The sequence below is a fragment of the Eleginops maclovinus genome, chromosome 4 (genome assembly GCF_036324505.1).
Source record: "Eleginops maclovinus isolate JMC-PN-2008 ecotype Puerto Natales chromosome 4, JC_Emac_rtc_rv5, whole genome shotgun sequence".
In the NCBI taxonomy this organism is placed as follows: Eukaryota; Metazoa; Chordata; class Actinopteri; order Perciformes; family Eleginopidae; genus Eleginops; species Eleginops maclovinus.
The window spans coordinates 744,062-770,904 of NC_086352.1; the positions used below are offsets into that span (position 1 = coordinate 744,062).

The 26,843-nt window shown below is 41.2% G+C and overlaps 1 protein-coding gene across 3 annotated transcripts; it reads left to right on the forward strand.

Annotated features, from left to right (window-relative positions):
* The first annotated feature begins 18 nt into the window (after positions 1-18).
* LOC134863348 (AP-1 complex subunit sigma-2-like) lies at positions 19-26,655 on the forward strand. Of its 3 annotated transcripts, none has more exons than XM_063881825.1 (6): positions 19-117; positions 4,023-4,201; positions 9,214-9,322; positions 9,597-9,734; positions 18,449-18,479; positions 25,476-26,655. In XM_063881825.1, the coding sequence occupies exons 2-6, from the start codon at positions 4,023-4,025 to the stop codon at positions 25,484-25,486; spliced, it is 468 nt and encodes a 155-aa protein (XP_063737895.1). In that variant the 5' UTR covers positions 19-117; the 3' UTR covers positions 25,487-26,655. The 3 variants fall into 3 exon arrangements, with proteins under 3 accessions (XP_063737895.1, XP_063737893.1, XP_063737896.1); XM_063881823.1 differs by lacking the exon at positions 19-117 and adding an exon at positions 3,730-3,785; XM_063881826.1 differs by lacking the exons at positions 19-117; positions 18,449-18,479; positions 25,476-26,655 and adding exons at positions 3,730-3,785; positions 10,071-11,050.
* The last annotated feature ends 188 nt before the right edge of the window (positions 26,656-26,843 follow it).

The following is a 26,843-nucleotide window of genomic DNA, read 5'->3' on the forward strand; positions in this document are numbered from 1 at the left end:
TCCTGTTTCCAGACCTGACAGACCATGAAAAGCACAACCTGACCAACAAGAAGGAACAGGGCCACCTTTATTTTTAAGATCAGAAACATCATATTTAATCTATATTTGAAGTTATCTGTAAGTCTCTTGTCCTCTCTTCTGTTATTGCAATATATTTACTGTCATGATCCTTGTTTTGTGCTTATATTTTCCTGTTTTATTTTGAAATGTCCTTTCCGAGAACCAGCACCTTATCGTGGTGGAGAGGTTTGTGTGCCCCGATGAACCTGGGGGCTGTGTTGTCTGGAACCTTGTGTTCCTGGTAGGGTCTCCCATGGCAAATTGGTCTCAGGTAAGGGGCCACACTAAGATTGGTTCAAAAAGACTCCATGAATAACACAATTGGAAGCGAGGATACCCGGCCCGGAGGAAGCCCTGGGTCCCCTTCTGGAGCCCGGCCCAGAAGGAGGACTCATCAGCGAGCGTCTGGTGGCCGGGCTTGATACGGAGCCCGGCCGGGCACAGCCCGAAAAAGCAACGTGGGCAACACCTCCGCTTCTCCGTCCCGCGGGCCCACCACCTACGGGAAACAACGATGGGGTCGGGTGCCCTGCCAGAAGGGTGGTAGTGAAAGCAGGGGGTCTCGACGGACCAGACTCAGGCGACAGAAGTTGGCTTTGGGGACGTGGAACGTCACCTCTCTGGGGGGGAAGGAGCCGGAGCTTGTGCGGGAGGTGGAGCGTTACCAGTTGGATCTGGTGGGGCTCACCTCTACGCACAGCGTCGGCTCTGGAACCTTACTTCTGGATAGGGGTTGGACTCTATTCTTCTCCGGAGTTGCCCAAGGTGTGAGGCGCCGAGCGGGTGTGGGGATACTCACAAGCCCCCGGTTGAGTGCCGCTTTGTTGGAGTTTACCCCAGTGGACGAGAGGGTCGCCTCCCTACGCCTGCGGGTCATGGGGGGGAAAACTCTGACTGTTGTGTGTGCTTATGCACCAAACAGCAGTTCAGAGTATTGGGCCTTCTTGGAGACCCTGAAAGAAGTCCTGTATGGGGCTCCTGAAGGGGACTCCTTAGTCTTGCTGGGAGACTTCAACGCACACGTGGGCAATGATGGAGACACTTGGAGGGGCGTGATTGGGAGGAACGGCCCCCCCGATCTGAACCAGTGTGGGCGGTGTTCAAAGCCTCTATTGCCGAAGCTGCGGCGGGGAGCTGTGGTCTCAAGGTCTTAGGTGCCTCAAGGGGCGGTAACCCTCGAACCTCGTGGTGGACACCGGTGGTCAGGGAAGCCGTCCGACTGAAGAAGGAGGCCTTCCGGGATATGTTATCCCTGGGTACTCCTGACGAAGTTGCAAGGCATCGACAGGCCCGAAGGGCAGCAGCCTCAGCCGTGGCCGAGGCAAAGCAGCGGGTGTGGGAGAAGTTCGGAGAAGCCATGGAGAAGGACTTTCGGTCGGCACCAAAGTTGTTCTGGAAAACCGTCCGACACCTCAGGAGGGGGAAGCAGGGAACCATCCAAGCTGTGTACAGTAAGGATGGGACGCTGTTGACCTCAACTGATAGTGTGTTAGGGCGGTGGAAGGAACACTTTGAGGAACTCCTGAACCCGACAACTCCGCCCTCTATGTTAGAGGCGGAGCTGGAGTATGAAGGGGGATCAGTTCCAATGTCACGGGGGGAAGTCACTGAGGTAGTTAAACAGCTCCAAAGTGGCAAAGCCCCGGGGGTGGATGAGATCCGCCCAGAAATGCTGAAGGTTGAACATTGCGTGGAAGTCAGAAACAGTACCGAAGGAGTGGCAGACCGGGGTGGTGGTTCCTCTTTTTTAAAAAGGGGGATCAGAGGGTGTGTGCCAATTACAGAGGCATCACATTACTCAGCCTCCCCGGGAAAGTTTACTGTAAGGTGCTGGAAAGGAGGGTCTGGCCGATTGTCGAACCTCAGATTGAAGAGGAACAATGCGGTTTTCGTCCTGGTCGTGGAACGACGGACCAGCTTTTCACTCTCGCAAGGATCCTGGAGGGGGCCTGGGAGTACGCTCATCCGGTCTACATGTGTTTTGTGGATTTGGAGAAGGCGTATGACCGGGTTCCCAGGGAGATACTGTGGGAGGTGCTGCGGGAGTATGGGGTGAGGGGGTCTCTACTCAGGGCCATCCAATCTCTGTACTCTCAAAGCGAGAGCTGTGTCCGGGTCCTCGGTAGCACGTCAGACCGATTTCCGGTGAGGGTTGGCCTCCAACAGGGCTGCGCTTTGTCACCAATCCTGTTTGTGATATTCATGGACAGGATTTCGAGGCGTAGACGTGGGGGAGGGGGTTTGCAGTTCGGTGGGCTAAGGATTGCACCACTGCTTTTTGCAGATGATGTGGTCCTAATGGCTTCATCGGTCTGTGACCTTCAGCACTCACTGGATCGGTTCGTGGCAGAGTGTGAAGCGGCTGGGATGAGGATCAGCACCTCCAAATCTGAGGCCAGGGTTCTCAGCAGGAAACCGATGGACTGTCCACTCCAGGTAGGGAATGAAGCCTTACCCCAAGTGAAGGAGTTCAAGTATCTCGGGGTCTTGTTCTCGAGTGAGGGAACAATGGAGCGTGAGATGGGCCGGAGAATCGGAGCAGCGGGAGCGGTACTGCAGTCGCTTTACCGCACCGTTGTGACGAAAAGAGAGCTGACCCAGAAGGCAAAGCTCTCTGTCTACCGGGCCATCTTCGTTCCTACCCTCACCTATGGTCATGAAGGATGGGTCAGGACCGAAAGAACCAGATCGCGGATACAAGCAGCCGAAATGGGATTTCTCCGCAGGGTGGCTGACATCTCCCTTAGGGATAAGGTGAGAAGTTCAGTCATCCGGGAGGGACTCGGAGTAGAACCGCTGCTCCTTCGCGTTGAAAGGAGCCAGTTGAGGTGGTTCGGGCACCTAGTGAGGATGCCACCTGGGCGCCTCCCTAGGGAGGTGTTCGTCCAGCTGGGAAGAGACCGAGGGGTAGACCTAGGACCAGGTGGAGAGGTTATATCTCTTCGCTGGCCTGGGAGCGCCTTGGAATCCCCCAGTCAGAGCTGGTTGATGTGGCCAGGGAAAGGAAAGTTTGGGGCTCTCTGCTGGAGCTGTTACGTCCGAGACCCTGACGGATAGGCGGGAGAAGATGGATGGATGGATGGATTTTGAAATGTTTTCCCTCTGTGTGTCTGGTTTAGTTTTACTTCCTGTCTTTGGTTTTCCTCCTGTTGGATTGTCTCATTGTCGTGACCTGTTGCCCTCATGTTTCTGCCTCCCCTCCCCAGCTGTGATTAGTCCCTTTGTAGTTAGTCTTGCTTTCCCTTGTGTTCTCTGTTGTCGTCCTTCATGTCAAGTCAAGTATTTCTCATGTCCTTGATTTCCCTAGCTTTGTATTTTTGTTAACAGCTTTAAAAACTTAATAAAAGCTCGCCCCCCTGACACTTTACTACATTATGAACACTCTTATTACAGGTTTTTTACTACATGATTATCAGTGTTCTTCCATGTTTTAATTCCTTCTATTTAATCCTTCAGTGGCTGTTCCTGGAGAGGTTTCCCTGTGCTTTGATTGAAGTATACGTGAGCCAATCAGATCACCATATGGAGTTTAAGGTTCAGAAAGGCGTAGACTTTAAACCAAATGAGCCAATGAAAGTGTTTGTGTGTGTGCGTGTGTGTGTGTGTGTGTGTGTGTGTGTGTGTGTGTGTGTGTGTGTGTGTGTGTGTGTGTCAGTGGTGCTGCTTGGCTGGCAGTTCATTGCTGCAGTCACACACACTCTCACACACACACTGTGCTGGTGAAGGTAAGTGGTTTTCAGTGTTTGTTTTTTCCCTCTTTCTAATAATCAGCTCGGACTCATGTGGTATCTAAACAGGAGGCAGCATGCTAAGCCTAACGGCCTAATAACGAAGTGACCAGGACCTCTGTAAACTGGTGGTGATTTGTGTGTGTGTGTGTGTGTGTGTGTGGATACTGTCTCATGTTTTTTTATTTAAGTGCCTTCTTGTTTGTCCGCTGTGTTCCCCTTCATGTTTCTCAGATGCAGTTCATGCTGTTGTTCAGCCGGCAGGGGAAGCTGAGGCTGCAGAAGTGGTACGTCCCTCTATGTGAGAAGGAGAAGAAGAAGATCACCCGCGAGCTGGTGCAGACGGTCCTGGCTCGGAAACCCAAAATGTGCAGCTTCCTGGAGTGGAGGGACCTGAAGGTCGTCTACAAGAGGTTAGTCTTTGGGACTGTGGGTCAGTGGGTCAGTGGGTCATTGGGTCCTTCGGTTGATGGGTCGGTCGGTCCCAGTTGGACTGTGGGTCTGTCTGTAAAGCTCCTTTGCATGAACGCTCAGATAGCTTCACACTGTCCTGAGTGATTCACTGACCTGTCACACACTGACAGGAGGATGTGTTGTCAAAGTGACTGAAGCAAAACAAAGCATTAAATTTGCCTCATTATATCCTGTCGCCATGCCAACAGACAAGCAGGAGGACTAATGTGGAACCCAGCGACACTTGAGGTCACCATCCCACCAAAACATGTTCATATTGTACCTTTAAACTCACTGTCTGTCGTCCTGTTCTGCCACTAGTCTCTGAAGGAAATCAAAGTAAAAGCTTTGAGTTGGGTGGGTGTGTAGCATGGAATCATAGAAATCGTAGTGTTAGGCTTCAGTGTCGATGCTCCAGGAGGTTTTCAGCATTTCCTCTGATATAAATATAAATATATAAAGCAGGAAAATTCTAAATTTCAGTTTGAGATTAAAATCTGAGTTTCTGTTCAGCTGCCGCTAACATTAGCTTGTTTCTCTGCTTCAGGTACAGACGTCCCATCACTGATCAGATTTCAGTTGAACTGGTCAGGATCCTGAAATAGAAAGACCTCTGCATGTTGCTGTAAACTCAGAAGAAGCCAATATGAATGTTCAGACAGAGACCTGCAAAATATCCATCCTGTGTGCGAAGCATAATTGAATATTTAATAAGTGTAAATTTTCTTGGGAGAATAAACTTTGTGTGGAATGATATGGTCTTATTAAGCATAGTGAGGACAATAACTCCCATGATCTCGCTCTGCCTCACACGACCTGGAGTTTGATGTTGGTTGTGGAGGATGGTAGAAAATGACAGAGAGTGATTAAGGCTCTTCCTGCTGCTCTCAGTCAGTGATGCTGCTTCAGATGCCTGCTGAGGCTTATTGTTTCCTGACCTCTGCAATCAGGACATTAGACAGAATGAATCAGAAGAAATTGTTCTAGAGTTTAAAGCAGCAGCAGGCCTCAGGATCTACAGCAGCTCATTGTCACATGCTCGGAGGGATTATCAGGATAACGAGCCAGCCGAGTAAAGCTGGGGTCCTGTCCCTCCGAATTAATCCTGCTCCGTCTGCATCATTACAGAGGGACACTCACTTTACTTTACTTACTTTACTTTACTGACTTTACTTTACTTACTTTACTTTACTTACTTTACTTTACTGACTTTACTTTACTTACTTTACTTTACTTACTTTACTTTACTTACTTTACTTTACTTACTTTACTGACTTTACTGACTTTACTGACTTTACTTACTTTACTTACTTTACTGACTTTACTTTACTTTACTTTACTTACTTTACTTTACTTACTTTACTTTACTTACTTTACTTTACTTACTTTACTGACTTTACTTACTTTACTGACTTTACTTACTTTACTGACTTTACTTACTTTACTGACTTTACTTTACTTTACTTTACTTACTTTACTTTACTGACTTTACTGACTTTACTGACTTTACTTTACTTACTTTACTTTACTTACTTTACTTACTTTACTGACTTTACTGACTTTACTGACTTTACTGACTTTACTGACTTTACTGACTTTACTTTACTTACTTTACTTTACTGACTTTACTGACTTTACTGACTTTACTTTACTTACTTTACTTTACTTACTTTACTTACTTTACTGACTTTACTGACTTTACTGACTTTACTGACTTTACTTTACTTACTTTACTTTACTTACTTTACTTACTTTATTGACTTTACTTACTTTACTTACTTTACTGACTTTACTGACTTTACTGACTTTACTTACTTTACTGACTTTACTGACTTTACTGACTTTACTGACTTTACTTTACTTACTTTACTTTACTGACTTTACTGACTTTACTGACTTTACTTTACTTACTTTACTTTACTTACTTTACTTACTTTACTGACTTTACTGACTTTACTGACTTTACTGACTTTACTTTACTTACTTTACTTTACTTACTTTACTTACTTTACTTACTTTACTGACTTTACTGACTTTACTGACTTTACTGACTTTACTGACTTTACTGACTTTACTTACTTACTTACTTTACTGACTTTACTGACTTTACTGACTTTACTTTACTTACTTTACTTTACTGACTTTACTGACTTTACTGACTTTACTTTACTTACTTTACTTTACTTACTTTACTGACTTTACTGACTTTACTTTACTGACTTTACTGACTTTACTTTACTTACTTTACTGACTTTACTTACTTTACTGACTTTACTGACTTTACTTACTTTACTTACTTTACTGACTTTACTGACTTTACTGACTTTACTGACTTTACTGACTTTACTTTACTGACTTTACTTACTTTACTTACTTTACTGACTTTACTTACTTTACCTACTTTACTGACTTTACTGACTTTACTGACTTTACTTTACTGACTTTACTTACTTTACTTACTTTACTGACTTTACTTACTTTACCTACTTTACTGACTTTACTGACTTTACTTACTTTACCTACTTTACTGACTTTACTTACTTTACTGACTTTACTTACTTTACTTTACTTACTTTACTTTACTTACTTTACCTACTTTACTGACTTTACTTACTTTACTTACTTTACTGACTTTACTTACTTTACCTACTTTACTTTACTTTACTGACTTTACTGACTTTACTTTACTTACTTTACTTTACTTACTTTACCTACTTTACTGACTTTACTTACTTTACTTACTTTACTGACTTTACTTACTTTACCTACTTTACTTTACTTTACTGACTTTACTTTACTTACTTTACTGACTTTACTGACTTTACTGACTTTACTGACTTTACTGACTTTACTTTACTTACTTTACTTTACTTACTTTACTGACTTTACTTACTTTACTGACTTTACTGACTTTACTTTACTTTACTTACTTTACTTTACTTTACTTACTTTACTGACTTTACTGACTTTACTGACTTTACTGACTTTACTTTACTTACTTTACTTTACTTACTTTACTTACTTTACTGACTTTACTTTACTTACTTTACTTTACCTACTTTACTGACTTTACTTACTTTACTTACTTTACTGACTTTACTTACTTTACCTACTTTACTTTACTTTACTGACTTTACTTTACTTACTTTACTGACTTTACTGACTTTACTGACTTTACTGACTTTACTGACTTTACTTTACTTACTTTACTTTACTTACTTTACTGACTTTACTGACTTTACTGACTTTATTGACTTTACTTACTTTACTTACTTTACTGACTTTACTGACTTTACTGACTTTACTTACTTTACTGACTTTACTGACTTTACTGACTTTACTTACTTTACTGACTTTACTTACTTTACTGACTTTACTGACTTTACTGACTTTACTGACTTTACTTACTTTACTTACTTTACTTTACTTACTTTACTTACTTTACTTACTTTACTGACTTTACTTACTTTACTGACTTTACTGACTTTACTTTACTGACTTTACTTACTTTACTTACTTTACTTACTTTACTTTACTTACTTTACTTACTTTACTTACTTTACTTACTTTACTTACTTTACTGACTTTACTTTACTTACTTTACTGACTTTACTGACTTTACTTACTTTACTTACTTTACTGACTTTACTTACTTTACTTACTTTACTTTACTTACTTTACTGACTTTACTGACTTTACTTACTTTACTTACTTTACTTTACTTACTTTACTTTACTGACTTTACTGACTTTACTTACTTTACTTACTTTACTTTACTGACTTTACTGACTTTACTTACTTTACTTTACTTACTTTACTGACTTTACTGACTTTACTGACTTTACTGACTTTACTGACTTTACTTACTTTACTGACTTTACTTTACTGACTTTACTGACTTTACTGACTTTACTTTACTTACTTTACTTACTTTACTGACTTTACTGACTTTACTTTACTTACTTTACTTACTTTACTGACTTTACTGACTTTACTTACTTTACTGACTTTACTTACTTTACTGACTTTACTGACTTTACTGACTTTACTGACTTTACTTACTTTACTGACTTTACTTACTTTACTGACTTTACTTTACTTACTTTACTTACTTTACTGACTTTACTGACTTTACTTTACTTACTTTACTTACTTTACTGACTTTACTGACTTTACTTACTTTACTGACTTTACTTACTTTACTGACTTTACTGACTTTACTGACTTTACTGACTTTACTTACTTTACTGACTTTACTTACTTTACTGACTTTACTTTACTTACTTTACTGACTTTACTGACTTTACTGACTTTACTTTACTTACTTTACTTACTTTACTGACTTTACTGACTTTACTGACTTTACTTTACTTACTTTACTTTACTGACTTTACTTTACTTACTTTACTGACTTTACTTACTTTACTGACTTTACTGACTTTACTTTACTGACTTTACTGACTTTACTGACTTTACTGACTTTACTTTACTTACTTTACTAACTTTACTTTACTAACTTTACTTTACTGACTTTACTGACTTTATTGACTTTACTTTACTGACTTTACTGACTTTATTGACTTTACTTTACTGACTTTACTTACTTTACTCAGTACACAGTACTCTCTGTATACTACACTAAGGCTCACAGTACTCTGTATACTAAATTAGAGGTCGCAGTACTCTCTGTATACTACACTAAGGCTCACAGTACTCTCTGTATACCACACTAAGGCTTCAAGTACTCTCTGTATACTACACTAAGGCTCACAGTACTCTCTGTATACTACACTAAGGCTCCAAGTACTCTGTGTATACTACACTAAGGCTCACAGTACTTTCGGTATACTACACTAAAGCTCGCAGTACTCTCTGTATACTACACTAAGGCTCACAGTACTCTGTATACTAAATTACAGCTTGCAGTACTCTCTGTATACCACATTAAAGTTCACAGTACCCCCCCCCGCAGGTATGCCAGTCTGTACTTCTGCTGTGCGATCGAGCCTCCGGACAACGAGCTCATCACGCTGGAGATCATCCACAGATACGTGGAGCTGCTGGACAAATACTTTGGCAGTGTGAGTTTCTCCTCATGTGTATCCACCTGATCTCCTAAAAACTACGTTCCCGTATGACAAAACTGCATGGGAAGCGTATCTAGTCTCCTTTCTTTAATGTGTTACTAAGTCATCTCTGATGAAAATCCTCTGAAGCCGGAGCACAAAGATCTTTCATTGAAACAGTGGCTGTTATTTGGTTGTACGAGAACGTTCAGAACACATAATTGCTTTTCTACGTGTTGTATTTATGCATTAGTTTATTAGATTTGCTAATACATTTTTTGCACATCAGGTTTGTGAGCTGGACATTATTTTTAACTTTGAGAAGGCATACTTCATCCTGGATGAGTTCTTGCTGGGCGGAGAAGCTCAGGAGACGTCCAAAAAGAATGTGCTGAAGGCCATCGAGCAGGCGGACCTGCTGCAGGAGGTCAGGACTCTCACTCTGTGTTTTAATGCTTAATCATGTTTCATCACGCTTCATCATGTTTGAATGCTTCATCCTGCTTCATCATGTTTTAATGCTTCATCACGCTTCATCATGTTTGAATGCTTCATCCTGCTTCATCATGTTTTAATGCTTCATCCTGCTTCATCACGCTTCATCATGCTTTTAATGCTTCATCATGTTTTAATACTTCATTATGCTTCCGGTAATGGCGGGGTGCTGAGAGGCTGCGAGAGACCAACCCTCCTGACTATAATTCCTTAAAACTTTAAAATTCTACTCATCAGTAAAATATTATTTCTGATTTCAACAAATTAGTGACAATGTCACAAACGAGGAGGAAGGCGGCTGCCCAACAACAGCAAAAGCGAGAAAAAGACACCGAAAGAAGGCTTTCTGAATCTGAACATGAGGACGTTGAAGATGGCGAGAGCGAATCTGAAACTCATGACGATAACCCCACAAGTAGCCCCAGTACTTCGGATGTCATGAAAGCTATACAAGGAATGGAAAAGCGAATTACAGATAAGATAGATGGAGTACTGGAAAGGGTCAAAGAAATAACTGAAAGAGTTGAAGAGGCGGAAGAACGCATCTCGGGGGCAGAGGATGAAGTAAACCAACTGAAAACTCGCATTAATACTCTAGAATCCCAAGTGAAGTTGCTGCTAGAGAAAGTGGACGAAACGGAAAATCGGAGTCGGAGAAACAATGTGAGACTAGTAGGCTTGCCGGAGAACGAAGAAGGACGAGATGCGTGTAAGTTTTTAGAAAGTTGGATTCAGTCAAACCTAGAAATGAAGGATACCGCGCTAGCATTGGAACGAGCACACAGAATCGGTCCACGGCCTGAGGCAGAGAAGAACGACGTCAATGCCACTCCACCTCGACCGAGAACTCTCATTATGAAGTTTCTTAACTACAGGCAGAAGGAAGAAGTGTTGCGGGCGGCCAAAGCTAAAGGGACAGTAAAGTATAAGGATCAAGCAATCCGATTCTTCCCCGACGTCACCGCTGAAACACACAAGAAACAGAGGGCTTTCGATGGAGTGAGACAGAAGCTACGGCAGAGGGGAATTGATAAACATCGTGTCATCTTTCCTGCGCGACTGCTCCTCACCTACGACGGGAAAACCAAGCTGTATGACACTCCTGCCGAGGTGGAGCGTTTCATGGAAGGACTGGATAACTGAGAAAGAGAGGTGTCGTTTAAAACCGATTTTTGCTATATCCTGATTTTTGTCTGCAGTTGTGTAGGCTATGTTAAAAGTATGCTTAGTTAAGAATAGTTAATGCAGACGGACTGATCACTTCTGATAGCTTTTTTTTTCTAGTTTGGAATATCAGCCGATTTTGTTTTCGTTTTTCTTCTTTCAGTCTTTGATCTTTTTTCAATGGTTGTCTGATAGATGGCCTTTTTTTGTTGTGTTTATCCAAAAGGGGATAATAAGACTGAAGCCTAGTTTGATTAACATAGTGTAGCTATTCTGAACAAAGCTCTGAATTATTCTCAGATTGAGAAAATATGATTTAAATTATGCTATCTACATTTTAAGGCGTGTGAAATTTGAGTAGAATAGTAAAAGGTAAAGGGTTGTGTGAAGTAGGTAAGTGAGAGAGCCAATCAGTAGTTAGCTCCTCACAGATGTGTGGATCTAATGTACCCATGCAGGGAGCAAACACAGAGGGGGGAGGGGGGATACAGAATGTAAGGGTTTGTGTGAAGGGACTTACAAGGTTTAGCTTGAGAGTCTTGGTTTGTGTGGTGCTTATTGTGTTATTGTGTGTGTTTTTAGTTTTTAGTTTTAACTTCTCGGTGGTAGGTCTGTCTCATGATATGAAAGGGGTGCATATGGTGAGTAATTGCAGTAAAAAATGTCTGAATTTGAAAAGGTGAAATTCATAACTTGGAATTGTAGGGGAATGGGTAGTCTTAAAAAAGTTAAACAAGTAATGGACAGAATCAAATTACTTCAGGCCAAAATTATATTTTTGCAAGAAACACATATGTCAACAGGGGAAACTATTAGAATGCAGAGGAGATGGCAGGGTCGGGTCTTCTCATGTTGCTATGCCTCAAATGCCAGAGGGGTGATGATACTCGTTCACAAAACCATCCCCTTGCAAATTGACAAAGTAACGAAGGATACAGCTGGTAGATTTATTATAGTTGAGGGATTTTTGTTTGGAGATAAAGTTAACTTAATTAACGTGTACGGCCCTAATGATGATAGTCCTGCTTTCTTTAGTGATTTGTTCCTTTCAATATCAGGTTTGAGAGGCCAACATATTATGGCAGGCGATATGAACTGCACATTGGATCCAGTGAAAGATCGCTCAACTGGCTTAGATGTTACACATACCAAATCTAGAACAATTATAAAACAATTTATGAGAGATTTAAATATGTTGGATATTTGGAGACACTTTAATCCTAGCTCTTTGGTTTACTCATGTTATTCTGGTACACACAAAACTTACTCACGCATTGACTACTTTTTGGTATCAGCAACACTGCTTTCAAAGATAGCAGATTGTACATATCATACTGTGGTAATATCTGACCATGCTGCTGTATCACTAACATATGCTGATAAAAGGATGTCCAACACGCCTCCTAAATGGCGATTGCAGGCAGGATGGCTACAAGACCCTTTATTTGTAGAATTTCTGGGTAAACAAATTGACTTTTATTTTGAAATAAATACATCTGAAACATCCGCTTGTATAAGATGGGAAGCTTTCAAAGCCTACATTAGGGGCCAAATTATTGGATATTGTAGCTCAAAAGTCAAACAATCTAGAAGAGACATAAGGCAGCTGGAGAGACAGATCAGTGAATTGGAAAGGACTATATATCAGAATAGAGTAGCAAATAAAGATGAACATGATAAATTACTTCTTTTAAGGGCACAATATAATGGAAAGTCAGCAGTAAAAGCGGCAGCAAAAATAAGTAAACTAAAACAGAATTTCTACGAGCATGGAGATAAATCAGGAAACTACTTGCTTGGCAAATTAAAAAAAGGCAAGAGGAACGGGCTATTGTTACAATTGAAACACCATCTGGAAATATTATAGATCCAATTAAGATAAATGAAGCTTTCAGAGACTACTATAATAATCTATATAGTCCAGATATTTCTCCTAATGATGAGCTACGAACACAATTTTTAGAAGACCTTGATTTGCCTCAGATCTCAGAGGAAGATCAGCTGAATCTTGAAGAGGGGATTACTGTAGAAGAGATAGCATTAGCTATTGATGCAATGACATCAGGAAAAGCGTCAGGTCCGGATGGTCTACCAATAGATATTTATAAGAAATTTAAAGACAAATTGATAAGTCCTTTTTTAGACATGGCAGTAGAGGCATTTGAATTCGGCCTTCTTCCAGCATCAATGAGAGGAGCACTAATCACACTGTTAACAAAACCAGGAAGAAGTAACACAAAATGTGAAAGCATGCGCCCAATAAGTCTTCTTAATTCAGATACTAAAATAATATGTAAAGTGTTGGCACGGAGATTGGAAGCAGTATTACCTAATAGGAGAGGACCAAAATGGTTTTAGACAACGCAGACAAGGATTTCACAACGTAAGAAGGCTTCTCAACATCCTTCATAACCAGCGGAATGCGCAAGACACTGCAATCTTGTCACTGGATGCAGAGAAGGCCTTCGACCGTGTAACGTGGCCCTACCTCTTTGATCTTTTGGCTAAATTTGGCTTTGGGGAGAAATTTTGCAAATGGGTTAAAGTTCTCTGTAATGACCTAGTAGCTGAGGTACTTACGAACAATACAGTGTCGAAACCTTTCAATATGGGGATGTCAACAGGGATCGCCTCTCTCTCCTCTCCTCTTTGTAATTTCTATAGAACCCTTAGCCATTGCAGTTAGAAAACATATGGACATTGCTGGAGTTAAAGTTGGTCAGGTAGAACACAAAATTGCTTTGTTTGCCGATGATGTTCTCTTTTTTCTCAAAAATCTTAGTCATTCTATACCGGCTCTTTTAGTGCTTATAGGAACATTTGGGAAGATATCAGGATATAAAGTAAATCACTCAAAAAGTATGTTAATGCTTCTAGACGATAACGATAGGGTACAATTCCAGAACAACCCTATCATTTTTCATTTAACCGATAGCTTTACATATCTGGGAATACGAATTGTACCAAAGAACAGAGTTTCTGTAAATTATGAACCACTATTGGAAAATATTTCTAATTCTATTGATCGATGGACATTACTACCCATATCCTTAATCGGTCGTATAAATGTTCTGAAAATGAATATTTTACCCAAATTACTGTACTTATTTCAGAATATTCCTTTGTCACCCCCAAAGCATCTTTTCATGAGACTTACTAAGTTATTCACTAACTTTATTTGGAACAACAGGCGTCCCAGGCTCCGCCTTTCACTCTTGTACTTGCCTTATGATAGAGGGGGGCTCCAGTGCCCTAATGTGCAATGGGTTAGGGTTAGGCTAACCCTAACCCTAACCCATTGGGCGGCTCAGCTCAGAACCATAATGTTTTATTTTTCTACAGAAGGTCCCCCATCATGGGTTAATATGGAATCAGCTGAAGTCACACATGGTCTGACCCTAAAAGGGTATATATACTCAGCCAATCTCAAACACCATCGGAAAAAATGTTCAAACCCAATTGTTCTTAATATGATCAATGTATGGTATGTGGTGAAGAAATATTTTGGTATTCCTCATAATTTGTCTAGTTATAGCCCCATTTGGGGTAATACAGACTTCAAACCAGGAAGATTGGATGCAGGTTTTAAAAGCTGGGCAGATAAAGGGATAAGGTCTATTAAAGATTTATATTCTTCAAGCAAACTAATGTCTTTTGAGGAACTAGTTAATACATTTAATATACCTAAAAATCATTTCTTTAAATATTTACGAATAAGAAACTTCATTTTTGTAGCTCAAAAGAACTCTTTAGACATGCCAGTACTAAACAGCTTAGAGACAGTAATGGGAAAAGACTGCTATGCAAGAGGTTTAATTTCACATCTATACAGAACTATAACATCAGGATCACAAGAATCGTCAATTAATAAATTAGAAGCCTGGAAGAAAGACCTAAAAGAAGATCTGAGTATGGATGATTGGTCAGAGGCATGTAAGGAAGCTCAGACACAAACAATAAGTGTAAGATTGAAATTATTGCAATAGAAATGGTTGATGCGGACTTACATAACTCCAGCTATTCTACACAAGTACAACGGAAATATTCCTGATACCTGTACAAAATGCAGCAAACTTAAAGGTGATTTTTATCATTGCATATGGGAGTGTGAAAAAATAACGTTTTTCTGGAAAGGGGTGAGGGATATGATCAATAAAAAGTATCAATCTAACATTATCAGCAAGAACATTTATTCTGCACTGATACCCTCTTGAAATGCCTTTGAGAAGAAGGGAATATGCTTTCCTTGACATGTGTTTGTTGCAAGCAAAGCGTTTAATAGCTTTATCTTGGAAAAAAATCCAAGCACCGCATGTAAATGACTGGCTGAAAGAAATGGCGACTAACATGGTCATGGAAAAAATAACTTATATAGTGAAAGGTAAACGCAATAAATTTGAGGAGATATGGTTACCATTCCTATCCTTTCTGGAAGAGGGTGGAGGTAATGGGATGCCAAATAGAAGTAATACTGATACCGACTGACAAGCTCTTTATTTTTGTTCTTTCTGTTATAGTGTTGTAATTTTAATTTGGTGTATGTTTGGATTGTATTTTTTATACTGTGCTGTACTATCCTTCAATTTCTGTGTTTCATGTGTAATTATATGAATGTTAAAATCCAATAAAAAATATTTTGGAAAAAAAAAAAAAATACTTCATCACGCTTCATCACGCTTCAAGACTTCATCACGCTTCATCACGCTTCAATACTTTATCCTGCTTCATCACGCTTCATCACGCTTCATCACGCTTCATCACGCTTCAATACTTCATCCTGCTTCATCACGCTTCATCACGCTTCATCACGCTTCAATACTTTATCCTGCTTCATCACGCTTCATCATGTTTTAATGCTTCATCACGCTTCATCACGCTTCATCACGCTTCATCACGCTTCATCACGCTTCAATACTTCATCATGTTTATACTCATCACCTTCATCACGCTTCAATACTTTATCCTGCTTCATCACGCTCAATACTTTATCCTGCTTCATCACGCTTCATCCTGCTTCATCACGCTTCATCACTTTATCCTGCTTCATCACGCTTCATCACGCTTCAATACTTTATCCTGCTTCATCACGCTTCATCATGCTTCATCACGCTTCAATACTTCATCCTGCTTCATCACGCTTCATCACGCTTCAATACTTTATCCTGCTTCATCCCGCTTCCATCATGCTTCATCACGCTTCAATACTTCATCCTGCTTCATCACGCTTCATCACTTTATCCTGCTTCATCACGCTTCATCACGCTTCAATACTTTATCCTGCTTCATCACGCTTCATCACGCTTCAATACTTTATCCTGCTTCACCACGCTTCATCATGTTTTAATGCTTCATCACGCTTCATCATGTTTTAATGCTTCATCACGCTTCATCATGTTTAATGCTTCATCACGCTTCATCATGTTTTAATGCTTCATCACGCTTCATCATGTTTTAATGCTTCATCACGCTTCATCAGGTTTTAATTTTTAATGCTTCATCACGCTTCATCAGGTTTTAATGCTTCATCACGCTTCATCATGTTTTAATGCTTCATCACGCTTCATCATGTTTTAATGCTTCATCACGCTTCATCATGTTTTAATGCTTCATCACGCTTCTTCACGCTTTAATGCTTCATCACGCTTCATCTGTTTTATTACTTCATCCTGCTTCATCATGCTTCATCACGCTTCAATACTTTATCCTGCTTCATCCTGCTTCATCATGTTTTATTACTTCATCCTGCTTCATCACGCTTCATCACGCTTCAATACTTTATCCTGCTTCATCATGCTTTTAATGCTTCATCCTGCTTCATCATGTTTTAATGCTTCATCATGATTTAATACTTTATCCTGCTTCACCACGCTTCATCACGCTTCAATACTTTATCCTGCTTCACCACGCTTCATCACGCTTCAAGACTTCATCACGCTTCATAACACTTTAATACTTTATCCTGCTTCACCACGCTTCATCACGCTTCAATACTTCATCCTGCTTCATCACGCTTCATCACGCTTCAATACTTCATCCTGCTTCATCACGCTTCATCACGCTTCAATACTTCATCCTGCTTCATCACGCTTCATCACGCTTCAATACTTTATCCTGCTTCATCACGCTTCATCACGCTTCATCACACTTCATCACGCTTCAATACTTTATCCTGCTTCACCACGCTTCATCACGCTTCAAGACTTCATCACGCTTCATAACACTTTAATACTTTATCCTGCTTCATCACGCTTCATCACGCTTCATCACGCTTCAAGACTTCATCACGCTTCATAACACTTTAATACTTTATCCTGCTTCACCACGCTTCATCACGCTTCAATACTTTATCCTGCTTCACCACGCTTCATCACGCTTCAATACTTTATCCTGCTTCACCACGCTTCATCACGCTTCAAGACTTCATCACGCTTCATAACACTTTAATACTTTATCCTGCTTCACCACGCTTCATCACGCTTCAATACTTTATCCTGCTTCACCACGCTTCATCACGCTTCAATACTTTATCCTGCTTCATCACGCTTCATCACGCTTCATCACGCTTCAATACTTTATCCTGCTTCATCACGCTTCATCACGCTTCAATACTTCATCCTGCTTCACCACGCTTCATCACGCTTCAATACTTCATCCTGCTTCATCACGCTTCATCACGCTTCAATACTTCATCCTGCTTCATCACGCTTCATCACGCTTCAAAACTTTATCCTGCTTCATCACGCTTCATCACGCTTCAATACTTTATCCTGCTTCATCACGCTTCATCACGCTTCAATACTTCATCCTGCTTCACCACGCTTCATCACGCTTCAATACTTCATCCTGCTTCATCACGCTTCATCACGCTTCAATACTTCATCACGCTTCATCACACTTCATCACGCTTCAATACTTCATCCTGCTTCATCACGCTTCATCACGCTTCAATACTTTATCCTGCTTCATCACGCTTCATCACGCTTCATCACACTTCATCACGCTTCAATACTTCATCACGCTTCATCACGCTTCAATACTTCATCCTGCTTCATCACGCTTCATCACGCTTCAATACTTCATCCTGCTTCATCACGCTTCATCACGCTTCAATACTTCATCCTGCTTCATCACGCTTCATCACGCTTCAATACTTTATCCTGCTTCATCACGCTTCATCACGCTTCAAAACTTTATCCTGCTTCATCATGTCTCTTTCAGCGTTCATCCAAACACCAACTTCCCCCTTAATCAAACCTAAAAACTTGTAATTGTGTATTGAATCTACTTTAGGTATATTCCTGTCAGAGTTGGTGTGATCACGGTAACAAATATTTGATAGCACTGATGAGACATACTGAAATCAGATTTCCCTTCAGAAACAGCTGCGTTGTTTCTGGTTTATTCTGCTCTGCTAGACTTTTTGTCTTTGGTTTAGTTAAAAGATTTTCACCTCACTGTTTCTCTGTCTGTCTACTCTTCCAGAACATAGACTTTCAGATGCGCCTGTTTGCAGGTACAGTTTGTAGAAACACAGATACCCCTGCTTGAGTGTAACATTAGTAGTTCCACCAATCAGTAGTCAGTACAATCAGTAGATCCACAAATCAGTAATGAGTACCATCAGTAGATCCACCAATCAGTAGTGAGTACCATCAGTAGATCCACCAATCAGTAGTCAGTACCATCAGTAGATCCACCAATCAGTAGTCAGTACCATCAGTAGATCCACCAATCAGTAGTGAGTACCATCAGTAGATCCACCAATCAGTAGTCAGTACCATCAGTAGATCCACCAATCAGTAGTCAGTACCATCAGTAGATCCACCAATCAGTAGTCAGTACCATCAGTAGATCCACCAATCAGTAGTCAGTACCATCAGTAGCTAAAGTTACTAACCACATTGTCATTAGTGTCATTTTGTTTCGGGCTCAATATAAATCTTTTGCCATTTCGGTACATAGCATTAAAACAAACAATCATGTTTTTGATTGAAGACAAAAAACGTTGCAGTCCTTTAAAAAGCCATCCCTAATGCTCAAGTATCTGCGGGGGGGCGTGGGCCTCCGGCTTTAAGGCTCCAGAGTTCTCAGTGATTAGAGGAAAACATACCTCAGGGGATTTGATGGAGTAATTGAATCAGCCTGTAATGAAACAGGAGCTGCTGGTCAGTACTCTGCTGCGGTGAGAAACGCATGGTTTTTATATCAAGGAAAGAAGAGGTAACGTTATCCTGAAGACGTGAAGCCTCCTGTTGCTGTTCTCTTGACTTCCTGTCCTAATATCAACACGTTTGCCTCGCAGGTGTGATAGTCAGTTTTTCTTAACCCTAACCCATGATAAGAGCTGTTGGAATTCTCTAGATGATAGGAAAGGAGCTCTGAAGCTTCCTTTATAGCCTCCTTTAGGAAACACTGGACCTTCCTTTAGGAGAGGAAATGAGAACATGCTGTCCCACAATGCCTTGCAGCAGCAACCTTTCCCGTGACACAACATTCGGCCGTTCACGGAAACAGTCGGCCGTGAGAAATGCGTTTGATGAAAGTTACGGTGCTGATGAAGCAGTTCAAAACTTATACCGTAACTTTCCAAAGAGCTTGGTTCTGAACATTCAGCTCTGGATTCATCAAAAGGAGAAATATGAACGGTACTTTTCCTGAAAGGATCCAATAGAGTCTCAGAGTCTCTGAGCTGTGTGGGGTTTCTGAAGCCTTTACTACATGTTGAACTGTGATATCCAAAGTGATAGGTGAAGGCATCACTAGTTTATTATAACACATTTGTATTTATTATAAATATGTCATATAATCACACCTATTGGATTCATGTGGGTTAATACGTGAGGCCGGGGGGGGCTTTGTAATGCAGGGTATCTGTCTCTGCTGTCCTGGTTCATAAAGCAGAAACAGCACCATCAGAGAGCACGGTGCAGAGGAGAGGCTCTCTAGCTTTAGAGGAGCTGTAGTTCCCCACAGCAGACGCTCATTAAGGACGGCCTTCATCATCAATACGTGGATAGTGTCGCTCAGTCGGGTTCTCAAAGCAGCCTCTGTTCCTCAGTCCTGTTGAGTTCTCCTGTCCACTGTTCCTTAAATATGTGATGTTTCACGCAAAGGTCAAGGATAGTAGATAGGAATAGATGACAGGAGCTGATTGTTTGACAATTCGACCGTACCCCTGGTCTCTCAGTCCTCTGGGGTTTTCCAGTATTAGGCCTGTAGTCAGACTAGTCTGCTAACTGTGAACAGACAGCCCATAAGATGTGTTGTGTATCAGTACCTCCTCCACCAGACGTTCAAATATTTCTGTTTGTATAAATCTGCAATTTGGTGAAGAGAGACACTTCAATAAGCAACGAAATGAAAGAGTGAGGAGGGTGGATGATACCATGTTGTACCAGGTGGATGAACCAGGTGGATGTTACAGGTGGATGTTACAGGTGGATGTTATTAGGTGGATGTTACAGGTGGATGTTACAGGTGGATGTTATTAGGTGGATGTTACAGGTGGATGTTATTAGCAGGATGTTACAGGTGGATGTTATTAGGTGGATGTTACAGGTGGATGTTACAGGTGGATGTTATTAGCAGGATGTTACCATGGTGTACCAGGTGGATGTTACAGGTGGATGTTACAGGTGGATGTTACAGGTGGATGAACCAGGTGGATGTTACAGGTGGATGTTACAGGTGGATGTTACAGGTGGATGTTATTAGGTGGATGTTACAGGTGGATGTTACAGGTGGATGTTATTAGGTGGATGTTATTAGGTGGATGTTACAGGTGGATGTTACAGGTGGATGTTACAGGTGGATGTTATTAGCAGGATGTTACCATGGTGTACCAGGTGGATGTTACAGGTGGATGCACCAGGTGGATGTTATTAGGTGGATGTTATTAGGTGGATGTTACAGGTGGATGTTATTAGGTGGATGTTATTAGCAGGATGTTACCATGGTGTACCATGTGGATGCACCAGGTGGATGTTATTAGGTGGATGTTATTAGGTGGATGTTATTAGGTGGATGCACCAGGTGGATGTTATAAGGTGGATGTTATTAGGTGGATGTTATTAGGTGGATGTTACAGGTGGATGTTATTAGGTGGATGTTATTAGCAGGATGTTACCATGGTGTACCAGGTGGATGCACCAGGTGGATGTTATTAGGTGGATGTTATTAGGTGGATGCACCAGGTGGATGTTATTAGGTGGATGTTATTAGGTGGATGTTATTAGGTGGATGTTATTAGGTGGATGCACCAGGTGGATGTTATTAGGTGGATGTTATTAGGTGGATGTTACAGGTGGATGTTATTAGGTGGATGTTACAGGTGGATGTTATTAGGTGGATGTTACAGGTGGATGTTATTAGGTGGATGTTACGGATGTTATTAGGTGGATGTTACAGGTGGATGTTATTAGGTGGATGTTACAGGTGGATGTTATTAGGTGGATGTTATTAGCAGGATGTTACCATGGTGTACCAGGTGGATGTTACAGGTGGATGTTATTAGGTGGATGTTACAGGTGGATGTTATTAGGTGGATGTTACAGGTGGATGTTATTAGGTGGATGTTATTAGGTGGATGTTATTAGCAGGATGTTATTAGGTGGATGTTACGGATGTTATTAGGTGGATGTTACAGGTGGATGTTATTAGGTGGATGTTACAGGTGGATGTTACAGGTGGATGTTATTAGGTGGATGTTACGGATGTTATTAGGTGGATGTTACAGGTGGATGTTATTAGGTGGATGTTATTAGGTGGATGTTATTAGGTGGATGTTACAGGTGGATGTTATTAGGTGGATGTTACAGGTGGATGTTATTAGGTGGATGTTATTAGGTGGATGTTACAGGTGGATGTTATTAGGTGGATGTTATTGGTAGGATGTTATTAGGTGGATGTTATTGGGAGGATGTTATTAGGAGGATGTTACCATGGTGTACCGGGTGGATGCACCAGGTGGATGTTACAGGTGGATGTTATAAGGTGGATGTTATTAGGTGGATGTTATTAGGAGGATGTTACCATGGTGTACCAGGTGGATGCACCAGGTGGATGTTACAGGTGGATGTTAGTAGGAGGATGTTACCATGGTGCACCAGGTGGAGGCACCAGGTGGATTTTACAGGTGGAGGCACCAGGTGGATGTTACAGGTGGATGTTATAAGGTGGATGTTATTAGGTGGATGTTATTAGGAGGATGTTACCATGGTGTACCAGGTGGATGCACCAGGTGGATGTTACAGGTGGAGGCACCAGGTGGATGTTACAGGTGGATGTTATAAGGTGGATGTTATTAGGTGGATGTTATTAGGAGGATGTTACCATGGTGTACCGGGTGGATGCACCAGGTGGATTTTACAGGTGGAGGCACCAGGTGGATGTTACAGGTGGATGTTATAAGGTGGATGTTATTAGGTGGATGTTATTAGGAGGATGTTACCATGGTGTACCAGGTGGATGCACCAGGTGGATGTTACAGGTGGATGTTAGTAGGAGGATGTTACCATGGTGCACCAGGTGGAGGCACCAGGTGGATGTTACAGGTGGATGTTAGTAGGAGGATGTTACCATGGTGCACCAGGTGGAGGCACCAGGTGGATGTTACAGGTGGATGTTAGTAGGTGGATGTTAGTAGGAGGATGTTACCATGGTGCACCAGGTGGAGGCACCAGGTGGATGTTACAGGTGGATGTTAGTAGGAGGATGTTACCATGGTGCACCAGGTGGAGGCACCAGGTGGATGTTCCAGGTGGATGTTAGTAGGAGGATGTTACCATGGTGTACCGGGTGGATGCACCAGGTGGATTTTACAGGTGGAGGCACCAGGTGGATGTTACAGGTGGATGTTAGTAGGAGGATGTTACCATGGTGTACCGGGTGGATGTGATTACTTCAATAAGAATCAGTTACTTGAGAAATGTCTTGAAGGCTTTAGAAGTCATTGCAGCAGAGAGACGGCACTAGTGCAAATCACAATGATCTTCTCATGGCATCTGAGAGTGGACTTTGTTTGACCTCGGTACTGATAGACCTAAGTGCTGCTTTTGATACCATTGACCACAACATCCTACCCCAAGGACTAGAACAATCAATTGGCATAAAGCTTATTGAATTAATCTGGTTTAGGTTACATCTCTCAGAAAGGCTTCAGTTTGTGTCGGCGCGCCACACTCAATCATGAAGTGCCACAAGATTCTGTCCTCTGACCCATTTTGTTCCCTCTTTGTAGCCATTAGGTAAAATTGTAAGGAAATATTAAATAAATGTTCATTGTTATGCTGACGATACACAGCTGTACCCATCTTTCAAGCCGAATGAACAGTATAAATTACCCAAACTACAATACTGCGTGTCAGATATAAAAGAACGGATGAGCTGCAACTATTAATTATTAAACACTGACAGTGCAGAAAAATTCATTCATGCTTTTATAACCCCTAGGCTGGATAGCTGCAACTCCCTTCTATCAGGTTGTCCCACCTAGGGTTGGGAACCGAAACTCGGTTCCAAATGAGAACCTATAACAAAATGCTGGGTACCGGGTACCCATAATAAACTATAATTTCGGTTCTGCTTTACGGTTCTTAAACGCGGTAACCCCTTAGTATTACAAAGAAAGGCTACATATGCACGGACCTAGGCTATCTGACAGGACCTGTATACTTAACGTGACTACGTCATGCATCAACGCAACGTGTGATTTGTTTAGATACCAGCGTGCAGCATGGCCCAGTCACAACAACACTATCACAGATGGAACGCGGTAAGCGCTCCAAAGTGTGGCTTCACTACGCTAAAAAAGACAACGACAAGGCACAGTGCTATGCCTGTGGGACGTTAATTAGCTGTTCGTCAGGTTGCACTTCGAATTTGAGCAAACATTTAAGACAGCACGGCATTGATATCAAAGCATGGACCGTCTTTGATGTCTTGCGGTCTCCGAGCCCAAGTATGCTATCAACAGCTAGCACTAGTAGCACCCCGCTATGTCCAGTAGAGACAGGTAGAGCTGACCGCGACACACCGTTCTCTTTAGCATTAAAAGGAAAGCTGACCAAAGAAAAAACGGAGTGTCACAGAGCGGTAACGGCATTTGTAGTAAAAGGGCTTCATCCCTTCTCTGTGGTCGAATCTCCGTCATTTAGGTATGCAAGGTTAAAAACTAATGTTTGTGGGATTGTAGGGTACTTGTACAATAACAGATACTGTTATGTTGAATCGTTTTTTGCAGGGAAATGACCAAGGCCCTAAATCCGAAGTACACGCTTCCCTCCAGAGATAGCTTAACCAATGAGTTAATTCCTGCCTGGTATATATCCTTTGCTATCAGAGGTGGCCTTTCCGTATTTGTGCGTGCAGGCTTCCTCAACCCCTAGCGAGAGGGTTTTCTCCACTGCTGGAGACACTATTTGCCCAGAAAGATCACGCATACTACCAGAAAAGGCTGATATGCTGATTTTTCTTAACAACAACTGTTGAGTTGCATACATCTTTAACATACCCTCTGTTTTATTGACTTTGTTTATTTGGTTGCAGGCAGCTAGGTGCTGTGCACTGAATGCACTTTAGTTCTAGCATTTGGCCCCTATTGCTGCTCGGACGGACTTTCATTTTTCTCGAATGTGACTTGTATGATTTATGTCCGTAGGTTTCCTATAAACACACAACATGCAGCTCAAAACATTATCCATAAATGGTTCAACCTGCTTCTGCTTTCCATTGTGTTGTCCACATTTGTATTATATGCATTTAGTAAATACTGTTTAGTTAGTGACATTTTCAGTTCACGCTTAAAAGAATAAAGATATTTTTGTTATCTAAACATTTGACCTCTTTTTTTTTTACCATTTTGGAATCGAAACGGGGAATCGATAAGAACCGGAATCGATAAGCAGAATTGGAATCGGAATCGGAATTGATACATTTCAAACGATACCCAACTCTAGTCCCACCACATCCATTAAACATCTTCAGCTGGTAAAAAATGCTGCAGCCCGTATACTAACAAAAACCATGAAAATGGACCACACCCAATTTTAGCAGCCTTGCACTGGCAACCAGTAAAGTACAGAATTGATTTACCTCTTTTCGCTTACAAAGTGCAGGTCTGTTAGAGGTGCCCAGAGTCCGCAAAACCAGATCACGAGTCAGAGCGTTCGCCTACCAAGCTCGCTTTCCAAACGTTTAAGAGTGTGTTGAAGACTTCCATTTTTAGCAAAGCCTTTAGTTAGAGCAGGCATTTTATGGTATTCATTTTATTTGAATGTGATACTTAATTTGAATGTTTATGTGTTTTATTGACTTCTGTTGTATTTCATTTGTTTTATTTATATTGGTGTTTCACACACTATGTTGTCTTTTCATTTGGCTGTAATTCTATCTTTACAACATTGGGGTTAACCGTTTGATTTTAATCAGTAAAGCCCACTGAGACAAACTTTGATTTGATGTTACCATATCAGTTGTTTTAGTTTCTCAGCACTGTGCCTCTCTCCATCAGCCCCGTCATGAGTACTTTGCTGTGCCTGTGTACTGAAGGCTGCCTCCACCCTCCACCCTGCATGCTGCAACCTATACCCTACATTATGCACCTCCACCATGCATGCTGCAGCCTCCACCCTGCAAGATGCAGCCTTCACCCTGCATGATGCAACCTGCACCCTACACGCATGCAGCAGCCTCCACCATGCATGCTGAGTGTTTCGCCCCCTGATCACCACCCTTTGTTCATCACATGATATTACTTCATATGAAATTGCCTGTGGCTAACGTAGAATCCTGCAGGTACATGACTCCAGAGAGGACTAACCATTTGAGCGAGTGACACAAGGATAAATATGATGACAGTAATAATATTAGAGAAGCTTTATCTAACCACACAGACATGATCTACAGAAAGCTGATTCATGAATAAAGCTCCACCTTCCTCCGTACAGATTTAATGACTTGTTTTATGACTTCTATTTTGTTGCAGTCGTTTTAATTTGAAAGAAAATGATTTCACACACATGACATCTGAATACTGCCTCAGCTTCACATTGAACTGTTCTTCAACACCAGTCAGTTTTATATTTCATACATTTAATGGTTTTCTGTGGACTTTAGAGGGAACACGAATGCTGTTGTTGTTTACTGTCCTGTGTTTGAAGAGCAGTTTATCTGATTTCTGTCTTTTTGTTTTCAGGCTGTTTCCTTGTGATAGTTGATGAAATCTTCATTCTGTTCAGCAGAGACAGTAGTGCACCGTGTGTCACACCAAACACGTCCCTCCTTCCTTCCTTTATTTCTTTTCCTTTATGTATTTTGGTTTATCAGGGCTTCCATACTTCCTTCATTTGTGTAATAAAAAAAAACGAGTTCATCTTTTAGTCTTTTATTTAGTATTTGAATTGTAAATGTGTGTTTATATTTTCACTTCAAATGTCTTTACATTCAATGATCTGTTCCTGCTTTGATTTTCTACACTTTTTAAATCGGAGCAAATCCAAGTTTCTTTGAGTGTTAGGAAAAGCGCTGTACAAATCTGAAGTATTATTATTAGACTGCAGCGACCGCCAGAGATCTGAGGGGTATTCACCTTTTTAAATATGAATAAGCCCTGATTAGCTCAGTTGCGTTAATTAAATGTTTCTTTGTAATTGTGTTTATAATTATTTGTATTATTCTTATTATGATCGACATACCGGAATCACATTTCATTTAGCACATTCAGTGACTGAATGTGTTGAAGCTGTGAACATGAAATGTATATGAATTTAATGATGGATTATTATTGTCTGTATGATTCAGTTTTCATCCCTCTGGTGCACACACACACACACACACACACACACACACACACACACACACACACACACACACACACACA

Bases quoted from the DNA above. Each gene is read 5' to 3' on its own strand.
- LOC134863348 (XM_063881825.1), top strand. From the start codon at position 4,023: ATGCAGTTCATGCTGTTGTTCAGCCGGCAGGGGAAGCTGAGGCTGCAG. The intron at 4,202-9,213 runs GTTAGTCTTTGG...CCCCCCCCGCAG, and splicing joins CTGAAGGTCGTCTACAAGAG to GTATGCCAGTCTGTACTTCT. The intron at 9,323-9,596 runs GTGAGTTTCTCC...TTTGCACATCAG, and splicing joins TGGACAAATACTTTGGCAGT to GTTTGTGAGCTGGACATTAT.